General features: G+C 55.4%; 1 protein-coding gene across 1 annotated transcript; it reads right to left on the bottom strand.

The window, feature by feature from the left end:
• Window positions 1-998: 998 nt before the first annotated feature.
• LOC129698439 (cyclic nucleotide-gated cation channel alpha-4-like) lies at window positions 999-17,154 on the bottom strand. The gene is given in 7 exon segments (XM_055637584.1): window positions 999-1,991; window positions 6,421-6,580; window positions 6,582-7,516; window positions 8,360-8,466; window positions 12,229-12,333; window positions 15,009-15,025; window positions 16,900-17,154. Coding segments are annotated over 7 exon segments (2,169 nt in total). The 3' UTR covers window positions 999-1,401.
• Window positions 17,155-17,533: the final 379 nt, after the last annotated feature.

The raw sequence follows: 17,533 nt of genomic DNA on the forward strand, positions 1-17,533 counted from the left end.
CCTCTGACATTTTCACCACCTCCAACGGGATCCCAACACTCATCACATCTTCCCATCTCTACCCCTTCCGCAGAGACCGTTCCCTCCACAACTCCCTGGTTAACTCATCCCTTCCCCCCCAAACCACCCCCTCCCCAGGTACCTCCCCTTGTAACCGCAGGAGATGTGACATCTGTCCTTATACCTCCTCCCTCGACTCTGACCCCGACAGTCCTTTTAGGTTTGCAGAGGTTCACTTGCACCTCCTCCAACCTCATCCACTGTACGCGGTGTTCAAGATGTGAACTCTTATACACCGGTGAGACCAAACATAGACTGGGCGATCGTTTCGTGGAACACCTTCGCTCAGTCCGCCTGAACCAACCTGATCTCCTGGTTGCGGAACACTTTAATTCTTCTTCCCATTCCTTAACAGACCTTTCTGTCCTCGGTCTCCTTCATTGTCAGAGTGAGTCTAAATGCATTTTTAGATGAGGAACAGCATCTCATATTTTGCTTGGGCAGCTTACAGCCCAGTAGTATGAAAGTGGTATGAAATTTAACCTCTAACTTCACATAACGCCTGCATTCCCTCTCTCCATCCCTCCCCCACCCAAGTCACACCAGCTTCTCATTCTCACCCAACAAACAGCTAACATTGGCCTGTTTCCATTATCATTGTTACTTTTTTGCATAACTGATTCATTGTTCTTTATCTCTCTACATCATCTATATCTCTCGTTTCCTCTTCCCTGACTCTCAGTCTGAAGAAGGGACCAGAAACATCACCCATTACTTCTTTTCAGATGCTGCCTGTCCGGCTGAGTTACTCCAGCATTTTTGTGTCCATCTTCAGTTTAAACCAGCATCTCCAGTTCCTTCCTACACTATATATATGTGTGTGTGTGTGTGTGTGTGCGCGCGCGCGTGTTGTGTATATATATGTGTGTGTGTGCGTTTATGTATGTATGTAACTGTGTGTACATGTAATTATACACACACAGAACTTATTTTTCTCATTTAATATATTTTACAGTATACTAAATTTACATATCTGTTGTGTTGCTACCAGTAAGAATATCATTGCTCTATCTGAGGCATATAACACCAAAACACTCTTGACCTGCACACTCTGGCAGCTCGGTGAGCCGGACATGTTGAGCCCTGGTCACCCTAAACCTGGGCCCAGCCAGTGAACCCCAGGTTCTATCCAACAGAGAGGCTCACACAGTCTGTGATCCTGGGGTTGGGGAGAGTGCTTGAGGGAAGTAGGCCTGACTCTGCTCCTGTGACTGCTCACACCCTGCCCTGGGCCTGCTGCCGGGCTTGGTCCTGTGTCTCAGCCTGGGGCACGGGTGAGGAACCTGGGTCTCGGCATAGAAGTGGAGCTCCCTGTGGTCATGGCCGGGGCTGGGCCTGGGCTCAGGGCTGCCCTGGATCCTCCACTGGGACCTGGGTCTGGATCTCTTTGTGGCCCAAGACCAGGGCCTTCAGCTGGTTCCATTTTCGTTTCTTGGCCGGGGCCTGCGTCTGCCCATGGACTGAAGCCTGGGCTTGTTCTGGTTCTGGTTCCTGGGCCTGGTCCTGAGGCTGCCCATGGACCAAGGCCTTGGCCTGTCCCCGGTCGTGGCCGTGGGCCGGTGCCACCGGGCCGGCCTCCTTGCGGGTGTCCAGCCAGCGCTCCAGCCGGCTGAGACGCAGCTTCATTTTATGCAGGGCGGACTGTCTCTCGCCTATCAGGCGAGCCAGCGAGGTGCGCAGCGAATCCAGGGCCTTGTCCAACCGCTCGGCCTTCTTCAGCAGGCCCTCCCTGTCCACCTCCACCGGGAAGGCCTCCCCCTCCTCCAGCATCCCCATCTTCCGCAGCATCTCCCGGCCCTTCTCCTCCAGGTCTTGCCGAGCCTCGGGGAACTCCTGCAGCACCTCAGCCAGGTCCTCCTTGCTCAGCACCAGCAGGTCCGAGTAGCCGACACTCTGGATGGTCGCTGTCCTCCGGTTCCCCGACTTGTTGCCTACCCCGCCCCAGAGACAAAACGGGCAGCGCGTCATCCTTCCCATCCCAACACTGACCTCTCTGTCCTGGGCCTCCTCCACTGTCAGTGAAGCCCAAAGCAACTTGCATCTCATATTTTGCTTGGCCAGCTTACAACCCAGTGGTATGAATATGACCTCTAATATTGTAACCCTGCTTCCTATGCCCTTCAAGTACCCCCTCACCTTCTAACAATGGCCTGTTTTCCTTTATCATCATCCAACTTTTTTGCACCGTCTTTCAGTTTCATTTCTGTTCTATAGCCCCTCTCTACAATCACCTTCTATATCTCTACTTTTTTGCCCTTTCATTCTGAAGAAGAGTCTCATATCCTCGTTTCCCTTTCCTGAAGAAGAGTCTCAAACCCGAAACATCACCTATTCCTTTCTCCAGCGATGTTGTCTGTCCTGCTGAGTTACCCCAGCATTTTGCGTCTACAGTGGGAGGGAGGGGCATGCCCAGCACTGGGATGTTGTCTTGTAGGCAGTGGCTGGGGCCTGTCATTATGGGCTTAGCCTGGGGCTTGGAAACGAGGTGAGGGTGAGGGAGTGGGGGTTGGACCTGATGGGAAAGAGGGCACTGGAAGAGGGAAAGAGGCATAATTAGACAAAAGAATGTAACCAGGGAGGAAGGTAGAACTGCTCAGGGAGTAGGTCCGCTTGAGGGAGTGCAGTGTAGGTTCACAAGGTTAATTCCCTGGATGGCGGGACTGTCATATACTGAGAGAATGGTGCGGCTGGGCTTGTATACTCTGGAGTTTAGAAGGATGAGAGGGTATCTTATTGAAACATATAAGATTATTAAGGGTTTGGACATGCTAGAGGCAGGAAACATGTTCCCGATGTTGGGGGAGTCCCGAACCAGGGGCCACAGTTTAAGAATAAGGGGTAAGCCATTTAGAACAGAGATGAAGAAACACTTTTTCACACAGAGAGTTGTGAGTCTGTGGAATTCTCTGCGTCAGAAGGCGGTGGAGGCCGTTTCTCTGGATACTTTCAAGAGAGAGCTTGATAGGGCTCTTAAAGATAGCGGAGTCAGGGGATATGGGGAGAAGGCAGGACCGGGGTACTAATTGAGGATGATCAGCCATGATCACATTGAATGGCGGTGCTAGCTCGAAGGGCCGAATGGCACTGCACCAATTGTCTATTGATAAGGTAGAGAATTTGTGCTTGGAGTCTGGGGATGTAGGCAAGGCACTAAAGGAGTATTTTGCAGCAAGGACATGGGGGACAATGTTATCAGTGTGGACAACAAGGGCAGTTTGAGATCAAGGATGAGGAGGTGTTGCTGCCATTGAAGGACATTGAAGGTATAAATCCCATGGATCTGATGGGATCTATCCCAGTTTATTGAGAGAGGCATGAGAGGAGATTGTGGGTGCTTTGACAAAGCTCTTTGGATATTCTCTAACCACAGGTGAGGTTCCAGAGCACTGGAGAGTAGTTAAAGTTTATTTAAGGATGGAAGTAGAAGGAATTATAGACCATTTTTTTCCGAGCCTTGTTTATCAGTGGTAGTACTACTGTAAGCTGTTGGCGGGAGGATCTGTTCATTGCTTAAATGACAGTTTAGTTTTAGGGCTTTTTTGGAAGGGGGGTGAAGTAAACTTTAATTAGTCCCCGACCAGTCGAGAGACGGGGATGGTCAAATCTGTGCCAGCTCCGCACTGTGGCCGTCCGGGCGGCCCATCTCTCCGACCCCTGCAACTCTACCCCATGGCTGCGACTGTATCCAGCGCGGCCCTCGGCCTGGACGCCCCAGCTCCGCGAATGTCGGGAGTCGGCAGCGTCGCAGCGCTGGGATACCAGCGGGGAGCGGCAATGCCTTACCTCACCGTGCGGCTAGCTCCCGCTGTGGCCGCCGACACACAACTCGTCGCTGATTTGGAGCCGCGCAGCCAGGGGTAGAGTTGCCGGGGTTGAGCTCCCAACCCTATACCGCCCGGACGGACCCAGCTCCACGGCTCCAAATCCAGCGACGCTCCCCCGCCACAGCCTCCCTTGCCCACCGACCCGGTAAGGCATTGCCCGCTCCCCGCTATCCCAGCCTGCGATTTCCGACTCCCCCTCAGCTGGGACGTCCCGGCCGCGGGCCGCATTTGGAGCGCCTCGCAGCCTCCCGGAGCTACAATCGCCACCCGGCCGGACGGAGCCCCCCCTCCCCGAGGTTGGGAGTCGCCGACCTGTAGGACTAAGAATTAAAGTTTCCCCCTCTTCCACCACCCTAAAATCCCTCCAAACTAACTGACACATTTATGCCAATGAGTCTCCCCTCACCCGGGAGGACAGCAGCTCCAGACTTTTTCAAGCCCCCCCTACCTACCTAATCTACGCTAAAATCTTCCATTCTGAAATCCGAAAATTTCCGAAATCCGACAAGTGTCTGGTCCCAAGGCTTTCGGATAAAAGGTTGTGCACCTGTAGAAGGAATTATAGACCAGCGAGCCTTGTATCAGTGGTAGGGCAACTGTTGGCGAGGATTCTTTGGACAGGATTTACTCACATTTGGAAGAGAATTAGCGACAGTCAGACATGGCAAATCTGACCCATTCTCCCACTGTCCCACCCATCTCTCCACCCCTGCAACCTTCCACCTACTGTATATCCCTCTCCGAGCTTCATATTTCACTCCTCTACTCCCCTTATCAACACTCTTCGTGTTCTTGCTGTCTCCCCACCTATACACACCCACACTCGCTATACCCCCGCACCCTCCCCTCCACCTCTATCCACCCACTCCTTCCACACCTTTCCCTCCCTCACCTTCCCCATCCTCCCTCCTCCATCAATCCCCACCCCCTCCCTCCACATCCCCTACTTTCCCTTCCGCAACACACCCTCTCCTCCCGCTCCGCCATCTTCCCTACCTCCCTTCACCCCGCCCTCTCACCTTCCCCACCCTCCTCCCCTCAATACACCTCACAACCCTACCTCTCCCATTCACTATTCACTACACCCTCCTCCCCACCTCTATCCCCCCACCCACTCCTTGCCCACCCCACCCTCTCCCTCCTCTATTCACCTTTCCTGCCCTTGCCCGTCCCTCCCTTCATTTGCCCTCCCCTCTCTACACACCCCACCCTCACACCTTTGTCACCCCTCCCATCCCTTTCTATGTCCCCACCCTCTCGATATGCCCTCCACTCCCTTGGTCCCCACCTCATCTTCGCTCCACCTCACCCTCTTCGTCCACTTGCCTATCCCACCCTCACTTTCCCCCCCCCCTCCCATTCCATCCCTATCTCCATCCACCCCCACCCTCTCAACTTGCCCCATCCCTCCCCGGCTTTCACACTATCTTCCCCACCCTCACACCTCCCCCCACCCTCCCCTCCCACCCCTCCCCTCCCCCACCCTCACACCTCCCCCCACCCTCCCCACCCTCACACCTCCCCTCCCCACCCTCCACCCCCCACCCTCACACCCTCCCCCCCCCCCCCTCACACCTCCCACACCCTCACCCCCCCCCCCCCCACACCTCCCACACCCCCCACCCTCCCACCCCCCCCCACCCCACCCCTACCCTCCCCCACCTCACACCGCCCCCCCCCCCACTCTCACACCTCCCCCCCCCACCCTCACACCTCCCCCCCCCCACCCTCACACCTACCCCCCCCAACCTCACACCTGCCCCCCCCACACCTCCCCACCCTTACACCCTCCCCAGCCCCCACCCTCACACCATTCCCGCCCTCCCCCCACCCTCACACCCCCCCCCCCCCCCCACCCCCCCCCCCCCACCATCACACCTCCCCCCCCTCACCCCCCCCCCTACCCTCACACCCTCCCCTACCCTCACACCCCCACCCTCACACCTCCCCCACCCTCACCCCACCCTCACACCCTGCCCCTCCCACCCTCCACCCCCCACCCTCACACCTCCCCTCCCCCCCACACCTCCCCCACCCACACACCCTCTCCCACCCTCACACCTCCCCTCCCCCACCCTCACACTCCCCTACCCCTCCCCCACCCCCCCCCTCACACCTCCTCCCCCACCCTCACACCCCTCCCCCCCCCCTCACACCTACCCCACCCTCACACCTACCCCCCTCACACCCCACCCCCACACCTCCTCCCCCACCCTCACACACCCCCCCCACCACCCACCCACACCTCCTCCCCCACCCTCACACCCCTCCCCCACCTCCCCACACCTCCTCCTCCCCCACCCTCACCCCCCCCCCCACCCTCACACCACCCCTCCCCCACACCCCCCACACCTCCCCCCCACCCTCACACCCCTCCCCACCACCCTCACACCCCAACCCACCCTCACACACCTCCCCCACCCCTCCCCCACCCTCACACCCACCCCCCCCCCACACCCAACCCCCACCCTCCCCCACCCCTCACCCTCCCCTCCCCACCCCACACCTCCTCCCCCACCCACACACGTCCCCTCACCTGGGATGTGCAGGACGCTGATCTCCCCGAAGTAGCTGCCGGCGTGCAGGGTGGCGATGGGGAGTCCGTCGGGCCCGATCACGGCGAGGCAGCCGTCGCGGACCAGGTACATGTGCCGGCCCACGTCCCCGCGGCGGCACACCGTGTCCCCGGGGCGCCAGGGCCTGAGGCCTGAGTCGTGGCGCCAGGCGCTCCAGTAGGCCGCTGCCGCCGCTCGTGCCCTCGCCCGCGCTCGTGGCCTCCCCGCTCCCGCCGAACAGCCGCACGCGGGCCAGCGCGGGGGCGCGCACGTGGGCGGCCAGGAGCGCGCGCAGCCGCTCGGGCAGCAGGAGCAGCACGCGCTCCTCGTCCACGGCGCGGCCGTACGCGCTGACGTGGCGGCACCAGCGCGCCGCGCGCTCCCGCAGGCTGGCGGGGGCGCGCGCGTCGCCCAGCAACCGCCTCAGGCCGCGGGCGTCCGGGTAGGCCCCAAGCCGGGCCTTGGCCGCCTGGCGCACCGCCGACTCCACGCTGCCCACCACCACGGCGATCAGCAGCAGCGCGGCCAGCAGGTCGCCCACCACGAACAGGTACTCCTCCGGGCGCGTGGCCGCCGGCGTGTTCCCGATGGTGGCGAGCACGAGCGTGGAGAAGTGCGCGCTGTGGAGGTACTGGCGGGTCAGGCCCGAGGCCCCGGCGGCCGGCGCCACCCAGGCGTCGCTGCCCAGGCCCAGGCGCGACGACAGCGCGAAGTAGGCGCACGCGTTCCAGTGGATGGCCAGCAGCAGCAGGCCCATGGCCGCGGACACGCGCACCAGCGGGGGGCGCGCCGACCGGGTCTCGGCGCGCTCCCGCAACTCGCGCGCCCGCGACAGCTGCAGCAGCCGGTTGAGGCGCAGGGCGGGCGGGGGCGCGCACACGACAGGGCCCAGGCCCGGGACTAGGCCCAAGCCCGGGGCTAGGCCCAGCACCTCGGCCGGCACCAGCGAGCACAGCTCCAGCGCGAAGGTGGCGGAGCGCAGGTAGCGGCGGCCGATGGGCCGGCGTGCCGTCACCAACACGCCTTGCTCCAGGTGGCCTGTAGTGGAGACAGAGAGAGAGAGAGAGGCGATTAAATTTCAAGACGCAAAAAGCGACGAAAATTCAGGATGCGAAAAGCGACGAAAATTCAGGGCGGGAAAAGCGACGCAAATTCCAGACGCAAAAATCAACGAAATTTCAGGACGCGACAAGCGCGAAAATTAAGAGGCGAAAAGTGCCGAAAATTCTGGACGCGAAAAGCGACAACATTTCAGCCCGTTACTGTCTACCCCAGAGCCCAGCATCCACACCCTCATCTCACCACCACCCATCCCCTACACCTGTCCTTCGTCCTCCACCCTCTCATCTACCCACCACCCCACCCTCCAAACCTCTCCCCCAGCCCACATCCCCCAACCGCATCCCATCCTGCACCCTCCACCCCCCCCCCCCCCCCACCCCACCACACTGGACCCCTTCCTCCCATCCCCCCCCCCCCCCATCATCTCCAAACCTCTCCCCACCCCACTCATATCCACAAACTCCCCATGCACACCCACCTCCTCACTTCACCCCCAGCCAAATCACATCCCCCACCCCTCAGTAAGCCCTCTCCCTTCATCCCATCCCCCTGCTCTCCACCCCTTCATCATCTGTTATCCCAAACCATCATCCCACCACCGTGCAGACCCCACATCAAATCCACTCCTTCCCGCATATGCTCCCATCTGGTAAGCACCCCCCCCCCCCTCCTCCTCCTCTTCTCTAAAACCACAACCCTACCCACTCTTGAGTCCTTCCTCCCGTCCCGTAAACCCATTCCGGTCCCCTCACCTGAGCTTCCCTCACCTCCTCTCCCCTCCCCTGAGCCCCCCCCTCCCCTCTCCTGAGCCCCCTCTGGTCCTCCACTCCCCTCCTCCTCTCCCTTTGGCACACTGACCTGTGTTGAGCCTGACGGCCATATTGAGCAGGTACATAAAGTCGGACAGGTAGTCCAGAACCAGCCAGATGGTCAGGTACCTGCAATGCAGTTCAGTGAAGCTACACCTGGAGAGCAAGCACAGGGAGCAGTGAGTGAACGATGGTACAATGCATGCAGGGACCGCGTGACTGTGCTGCTTTGGGTTCCCTCTGCATCTCTGTCTCTCTGCATACACATCCTCTCACCCGTCTCTGTTCACCTCACCCAATCCAGATCTTTCTAAACCCTCTTACTATATAGAGAGCTCTCTCCCAGCTCCCACCCCACCCCCAATCATTCTGAAGAGGGGTCCCATCCCAAAAGGTTACTTATCCATGTTCTCCAGAGATGCTGCCTGACCCGCTGAGTTACTCCAGCACTCTGTGAAACTTCACCTATCCATGTTCTCCACAGATGCTGCCTGACCCGCTGAGTTACTCCAGCACTTTGTATCCATTTGCTATACACCTCCCTTCTCTCCATATATCTCCCACTCCAACCCTCCTCCCCCTCCATTCTCTGTACAATCCCTTCTCTGAATGCCTCACCCTCTCCACCTCTCTGTTTACACACCTCCCCCTTCTGTCTATCTCACCCTCTAACAACCCCTCCCCATCTCTCCTGCTTCTACCTCTGCATCTCCTCTCCCTCTATCAATATACCTTGCCTTCCCTGAATCTCTCCTTCCCCTCGCTGTATACTTCACCCCCTCTAAATCCCTCCTCCCCTCGTTCGTCCCTCCCTCTGTGGCTCTCACTTCTATATCTGGTTCTCTCACTTCCCCTATCTCTGTGCTCACTTCCCTAATCTCTGTGACTCTCATCCTCTCTCTCTCTGTGACACTCTCACCCACTATTCTGTGACATTCTCACCCACTATTTTGTGAGTATATCCATCTGTCGCTGTCACTTCCCGTATCTCTGTGGCTCCCATGTCTGCGGTTGAAGTCCCACACCACCATGTTCAGGAGCAGTTACTTTCCTGCAACCATCAGGTTCTTGAACCGACCCGCACGACCCCAATCCCACCTCAGCAACAGAACACCACAGACCACCTCTTGCATTACTGGAGACTTATTTTGTTTTCTAATTGAAGAAACTCAGCGGGTGAGGCAGCATCCATGGAGCGAAGGAATGGGCGACCTTTCGGGTCGAGGCCCTTCTTCAGACTGATGTGGAGGTGGAGGGGGCGGGAAGAAGAAAGGAAGAGTTGGAGACAGTGGGTTGTGGGAGAGCTGGGAAGGGGAGGGGAAGGAAGGAGAAAGCAAGGACTACCTGAAATTGGAGCAGTCAATGTTCATACCGCTGGGGTGCAAACTACCCAAGCGAAATATGAGGCGGCTTCTCCAATTTGCGGTGGGACTCACTTGTTTTCTAATTGTGTGTTTTTTCTAATTATATTTTTGCACCAATGTCTTTTTTCTGCTGGTTTGTTGTGGAATCTTGTAATTTATGCATATGCATGTTGTCTTAGTCTCTCTGCTCGCGATGCGGCAGCAATATTTTCACTGTACCTTTACCTCACCGCACTATGAGAATGGGCATCAAAGGGCATTGCCTCAAATAGGCAGCCGGCATCGTCACAGACCCACATCACCCTGGCCACGCTCTCATCTCACTGCTACCATCGGGAAGATGATGCAGGAGCCTGAAAAACGTGAGCTCCAGGTTCAAGAACAGCTTCTTCCCAGCAATGAATCAGGATCTTGAACACTGCACAACACTAACCTCTGCAACAGTGATCTACTGTGGACTGTGTCTTTGGTTATGCGACAGACCTCAGTTTTGAATTATGGTATCACAATTATGAATTCATTGTATTACTGATTATGAAAATATTTATCTGCGTTTATTGTATTTACGGGCTTGTAAAGCTGCGGCAAACTAAATTTTTTACTATTATGTTGCGAAACAGATGACAATTAAATATCCTTGACTTGAACTTTACGATTCTTGCAATAACAGGGACTTGTTTTTTTTCTAATTATGTTTGCCCTCACGCCCTGTTTTTTGGGACAGTCCTTTTATAATTTACATTACCTGTGTCTCTGTGCCTGTGATACTGCAGTAGGATTTTAATTTTACCTGTATCTCTCAGTACCTGTGCATCCGGAAGTGGCGGCGCTGTTAACAGCTGTGGCTCGCCTGCAAGTCCGTCTGTCTTTACTTTTTTCTGTTGTTTTTTTTGTCTTGTTTTGGTTAAGTTTTAGTTTGTTGGGTTGTGTTAGATGGGGGGTGAAACATGTTCTCTGTCTCTTCCTTCAGGGGAATGTGACTTTTTCGTGTCGTATCCCTCTTCTCTGCCTCCATCTGCGCTGAGGCCTAATGGCGGAGCTGGCGGCCTCCAGCCTGCGACTGACCCCGAGGCTCCGGAGGCAGAGCCAGCCAGGACTCACCAACGAGAGGCTGGCCGTCTTCGGGGCTAAGGCAGCGGTGGCCCGACTTGCTGGTGCGGCGTTCTGGCTTTCGGCGGCGGCCTGGAGCTGATGCAGCGGGGCTCGGAGCTGAGACTGCGGGACCCGGAGCTGGGGCAGCGGCCTGGAGCTGGGGCGGCTGCCCGGAGCTGGGGCAGCGGCCCGGAGCGGAGACTGCAGTACCCGGAGCGGAGACTGCAGGACCTGGAGCGGCGACTGCGGGACCCAGAGGTGGGGCGGCGGCCCGGAGCTGGGGCAGCGGCTCGGAGCGGAGAATGCGGGACCCGGAGCTGGGGCGGCGGCCCGGAGCGGAGACTGCGGGACCCGGAGCTGGGGCGGCGGCCCGGAGCGGAGACTGCGGGACCCGGAGCTGGGGCGGTGGCCTGGAGCTGGGGCGGCTGCCCGGAGCTGATGCTGTGGCGGGCCGTCTCGGAGCGGAGACGGCGTTCCGGCTTTCGGCGGCGGCGACATCACCACGGAGGTCCGCTGGACTGGAGGGCGGCATCTCCGGCCTGGATCGATCGCCTCAGCACAGAGGGAGAACAAGGAGGGAAGAGACGGAGACTAAGACTTTGCCTCACAATGAGGATGTGCTTGGTGAACACACTGTGGTGGATGTTTAATTTGTGTTTATTGTATGTTTTGTTTTTATTGATCCTGTGTATGACTGCAGGCAACATAATTTTGTTCAGACCGAAAGGTCTGAATGACAATAAAGGAATCTAATCTAATCTAATCTAATCTAATCTAATCTTTAGTTTAGTTTAGTTTAGAGATACAGCGCAGAAACAGGCCCTTCGGCCCACCGAGTCTCCACCGACCTGCGATCCCCGGACACTAACAATATCCTACACACACTAGTGACAATATTTACATTTACACCAAGCCGATTAACCTACAAAGCTGCACGTCTTTGGAATGTGGGAGGAAACCGGGGCACCCGGAGGAAACCAACTCAAGGCATGCGGAGAATGTGCAAACTCTGTACAGACAAGCACCCTTAGCCAGGATTGAACCCAGGTCTCTGGCGCTGTAAGGCAGCAACTCTACTGCTGCACTACCGTGCTGCCCAAAGCCAACAATGTCTGATAACTTAGACACAAAAACCTGGAGTAATTTAGCGGGACAGGCAGCATTTCTGGAGAGAAGGAATGGACGACATTTCAGGTCAAGACCATCTGAAGAAGGGTCTCGAACTGAAACGTCACCCATTCCGTCTCTCCAGAGATGCTGCCTGTCCCGCTTAGTTACTCCAGCTTTCTGTCGACAGTTTAAACCAGCATCTGCAGTTCCTGCTTACACATGTCTGATGACATTCTTGACCTGGCATCACATGCAGAACCTCCCAGGAAGAGCAGGGCTGCTGTTGTGGACTAGTGTGGTCCCAGCTCATGAGCTGGCCTCTCCCTGACTTACCAGTGGGCCTGAGTCTCACCTGGCGACCAGCATGATCCAGTTGTAGGCCACGGGGAGACTGGAGATGATGAGCCAGTAGTAGTAGGCGTCACCCATCGGGTCCAGGATCCACGGTGAGCCGATACTGCACGGACAAGAAGGCAGACCGTCACTGCTCACACCACCATGGCACGCAGAACACAGAAACCAGGAGCACGCCCCTCGGCCCCTCACAACTGCCCCACCACTCAATATAATCATGGCTCATCTACCCCAGAACTCACCTCTGTCATTAACTTCAAATGTCAGTGTGGAACCAGGCCCTTCGGCCCAAATTGCCCACACCTGCCAACATGTCCCAGCTACACTTGTCACTGAGTGATACAGTGTGGAAACAGGCCCTTCAGCCCAACGTGCCCACACCTACCAACATGTCCCAGCTACACTAGTCCCACCTGCCTGCACTTGGTCCATATCTCTCCAAACCTGTCCTATCCATGTGCCTGTCTAACTGTTTCTTAAACGTTGGGATAGTCCCAGCCTCAACTACCTCCACTGGTAGCTTGTTCGTGATAGCAGAATTAGGGCCATTCGGCCCATCAAGTCTACTCTGCCATTCAACCATGGCTGATCTATCTCTCCCTCCTAACCCCTGCCTTCTCCCCATGACACCTGACACCTGTACTGATCAAATTAAGTACCATGTTTAGTTTATTATTGACACGTGGACCGAGGCACAGTGAAAAACTTTTGTTTGCGTGCTACCCAGTCAAAGAAAAGACGGTACCTGCCTACAATCAGGCCGGCCGCAGGACAAAGATAAACAGTACACCATTTAATGCAAGATAAAGCCCGATGTAGTGTCATTAAGTTGGAGAGGATGCAGGAGAGATTCACCTGGATGTTACCTGGGCTTGCGGGCTTGAGTTACAGGGAGAGGTTGGATAGGCTGGGTCTTTGTCCTTTGGAGCGTAGGGGGCTGAGGGGTGACCTTATTGAGGTGGACAAGATCATGAGGGGCACGGATAAAGTGAATGCTCACAGGCTGTTTCCCAGGGTAGGCAATTTTACAACTAGAGGGCACAGGGTTAAGGTGAGAGGGGAGAGATTTAAGAGGGACCTCAGGGGCAACTTCTACACTCAGAGGGTGGTCTGTTTCTGGCACCAGCTGCCAGAGGAAGCTGTACAAGCCGGTACAATTACGACATTTAAAAAACATTTGAACGATATATGGATATGAAGGGATTAGAGGGATATGGGCCAAACGCAGGTAAATGGGACTAGCTCAGTATGCCAACTAGGCGGGCTGAAGGGTCTGTTTCTGGCTGTTGAGTTTCCGGTAACCTGGTAATACAAATATTAATGTAAATCCATCTGAAATCTATGTAATGATCTGCTTTGACCAAACGGGGGGGGGCAAGAGAATTCCAGAGATTCTCCCCCTTCTGAGAGAAAGGGCAGCAGCAGGGCAGGAGAGAGTGTGCAGTCCCTTGGTCTCCAACCACACCACACGGACAACATGCAATTGCACTGCAAACAGCTGCCAACAGATGGTGCCACTCAACTGATAGAGTAGATAGGCACAAAAAGCTGGAGTAACTCAGCGGGACAGGCAGCATCACTGGAGAAAAGGAATAGGTGGTGTTTCGGGTCAAGACCCTTCTTCAGACTCGACCCGAAACATCACCCATTCCTTCTCCCCAGAGATGCTGCCTGTCCCGCAGAGTTACTCCAGCATTTTGGGTCTTATCTACAGTGTATAGCCAGCATCTGCAGTTCCTTCCTACACAACTGAGACAGCAGTGTGTGGCATGCAGGCAGCAAACAAAATGCCAGACACACTCAGCAGGTCAGGCAGCGTCTGTGGAGAGAGACGTGGAGTTGACGTTTCAGCAAATTAACTTCCATTAGAGCTGAAAACTTTAAAACTGTGGATAAAGACAAAAAGATGGTGTAACTCAGCGGGTCAGGCAGCATCTCTGGAGAGAAGGAGTAGGTGACGTTTCGGGTCGAGACCCTTCTTTAGGCTAAGTGTTTTAAGTTGCAGAGGGCGGAGAGAGGAAAGGGATTTGCTCAGCGCCAGGGTTAAGAGAACGCCACAGCAGGAATGGTGGAGGTGTTAGAGGGAGGGAGAAGGGCTGGAGACCACAGCTGTATGGAGCAGGTGAAAATGAACCCAGATGATTGAGGAAAGAGCAAAGAGGGGAAACAATACACAATAGGTGCAGGAGTAGGCCATTCGGCCCTTCGAGCCAGCACCGCCATTCAATGTGATCATGGCTGATCATCCCCAATCAGTATCCCGTTCCTGCCTTCTCCCCATATCCCCTGACTCCGCTATTTTTAAGAGCCCTATCTAGCACTCTCTTGAAAGCATCCAGAGAACCTGTCTCCACCGCCCTCTGAAGCAGAGAATTCCACACTCACCACTCTCTGTGAGAAAAAGTGTTTCCTCATCTCCGTTCTAAATGGCTTATTCCTTATTCTTAAAACTGTGGCCCCTGGTTCTGGACTCCTCCAACATCGGGAACATGTTTCCTGCCTCCAGCGTGCCCAAACCCTCAATAATCTTATATGTTGCAATGAGATCTCTCATCCTTCTAAACTCCAGAGTGTACAAGCCCAGCTGCTCCATTCTCTCAGCATATGACAGTCCCGCCGTCCCGGGAATTAACCTTGTAAACCTACGCTGCACTCCCTCAATAGCAAGAATGTCCTTCCGAGATGATTGAGGAAAGAGCACAGAGGGGAGACCAAACTGAGGTGAACAATACTGCAGTACTGGAAATCAGATTAAAAACAAAAAAGTAACGGAAATACTCTAAATCAGGCATCATCTGTGCACGGAGATACATAAAGTGCAAAATATCAGAATATCAGCAGGTGAGGCAGCATCTATGGAGCGAAGGAATAGGTGACGTTTTGGGTCTGGTCCGGTGGAGGCAGGTTCTCTGGATGCTTTCAAGAGAGAGCTAGATTGGGCTCTTAAAAATAATGGAATCAGGGGATATGGGGAGAAGGCAGGAACGGGGTACTGATTGGAGATGATCAGCCATGATCACATTGAATGGCGATGCTGGCTCGAAGGGCCGAATGGCCTACTCCTGCACCTATTGTCTGTTGTCCATTGTCTGAAGAAGGGTCTCGACCCGAAATGTTACACATTCCTTCGCTCCATAGATGCTGCCTCACCCGTTGAGTTTCTCCAGCATTTTTATCTCCCTTAGATTTTTCCAGCATCTGCAGTTCCTCCTCAAACATTAAGCGTACTGTATATGATGTTATATGGTTACAATTACAGAGATAGTACATGGCAATGAAGTAGGTTGGAGATTGGGACTACACCCTATGTAAGGGCTGTTTGTAATCTGATAACAGTGGGGAAGAAACTGTTCCTGAATCCGGTGGTGCATGGTTTCAAGCTTCTGTCTGATAGAAGAGAGGGGAAGAGTGAATGTGAGTGGCCTTTGCTGATGTTGGCTGCTATCCCGAGGCAGCGTGAAATGTATATTGATTTAATGGTGGGGAGTGTAGGTCTGTGTGATGGACTGAGCTACATCTACAATGGTGGGGAGTGTAGTCTGTGTGATGGACTGGGCTACATCTACAATGGTGGGGAGTGTGGTGTGTGTGATGGACTGGGCTACATCTACAATGGTGGGGAGTGTGGTCTGTGTGATGGACTGGGCCACATTCACATCTATTGGCAGTTTCCTGCGGTGTTGGACAGAGCTGTTCCAGAGGATGATTGCACTCTGGAGTAGACTGCCTCATCCGGTGGTGAGGGAGAGTCTCACAACATCAAATGGCCAAAAAGTGGAAAAGAACTGCGGATGCTGGCCTACACCAAAGATAGACACAAAATGCTGGAATAACTCAGCAGGTCAGGGTGCATCTGTGGAGAAATGTTCTGAAGAAAGGTTCGGACCCGAAACATCACCTATTCCTTTTCTCCAGAGATGCTGCCTGACCCGCTGAGTTACTCTAGCTTTTTGTGTCTATAATGGGTGGCATGATGGCACAGCGGTAGAGCTACAACGCCAGAGACCCGGGTTCGATCCTGACTACGGGTGCTGTCTGTACGAAGTTTGTATGTTCTCCCCGTGAGAGTGTGTGTTTTCTCCGGGATCTCTGGTTTCCACTGCAAAGATGTACAGGTTTGTAGGTTAATTTGCTTGGTATAAATGTAAATTGTCCCCAGCGTGTGTAGGATAGTGTTAGTGTGCAGGGATCGCTGGTCAGTGCGGACTCGGTGGGCCGAAGGGCCTGTTTTTGCATTATAGCTCTAAACTAAACAGTGGGGTTAGTGTAGATGGATACTCGAGGGTTATAGACAATAGACAATAGGTGCAGGAGTAGGCCATTCGGCCCTTCGAGTCAGCACCGCCATTCAATGTGATCATGGCTGATAATCCCCAATCAGTACCCCGTTCCTGCCTTCTCCCCATATCCCCTGACTCCGCTATCTTTAAGAGCCCTATCTAGCTCTCTCTTGAAAGCATCCAGAGAACCCGCCTCCACCGCCCTCTGAGGCAGAGAATTCCACACTCACCACTCTCTGTGAGAAAAAGTGTTTCCCCGTCTCCGTTCTAAATGGCTTACTTCTTATTCTTAAACTGTGTGGCCCCTGGTTCTGGACGTCCCCCAATGTCAGGGGCATGTCAGGCTGAAGGGTGTGTGGGACTCTGACTCCCTGGGTCGGCTGGCTTACCTGCCTCTGGCCGCTTGCCTCACGCGGGCGCTGGCCCGAGCGGCGACGGTCCCACAGGTGGTTGTGACCCTTGCTGTGAGCAGGCGCACCTGCCCTGCCCACCGCTGCATGGTTCCAGCCCAGCTTCTCACTGGCTTCCTCGCTCTGCACGGCTGCAGCAGCATCTAAACCAGAGTCGCCTGTAGCCTCCCCCGCGAAGCCAGGCGGCGGGGCCCCAGGGGAGCGCTGCAGGTGAGCGGCTCTTAGCAACAGCATCAAGGCTTCACACTCAGCATCGTCAGTGATCCTCTGCAGAGTCAGCCTGGCGCAACCCCTGGGAGAGGAGCAGAGATGGGGGAGAGAGGGAGGGAGAGTGTGGGAGAGAGAGGTGAGAGAGAAAGGGCGAGTGAAAACACACACAGATTCAGGGACAGTTTCTTCCCAGCTGCTATCAGGCAACGTAGCCGTCAATAGACAATAGACAATAGGTGCAGGAGTAGGCCATTCAGCCCTTCGAGCCAGCACCGCCATTCAATCTGATCCTGGCTGATCAACCCCAATCAGTACCCCGTTCCTGCCTTCTCCCCATATCCCCGGACTCCGCTGTTTTTAAGAGCCCTATCTAGCTCTCCCTTGAAAGCATCCAGAGAACCTG

This window comes from Leucoraja erinacea, chromosome 6 (assembly GCF_028641065.1).
Source record: "Leucoraja erinacea ecotype New England chromosome 6, Leri_hhj_1, whole genome shotgun sequence".
Lineage (NCBI taxonomy): Eukaryota > Metazoa > Chordata > Chondrichthyes > Rajiformes > Rajidae > Leucoraja > Leucoraja erinaceus.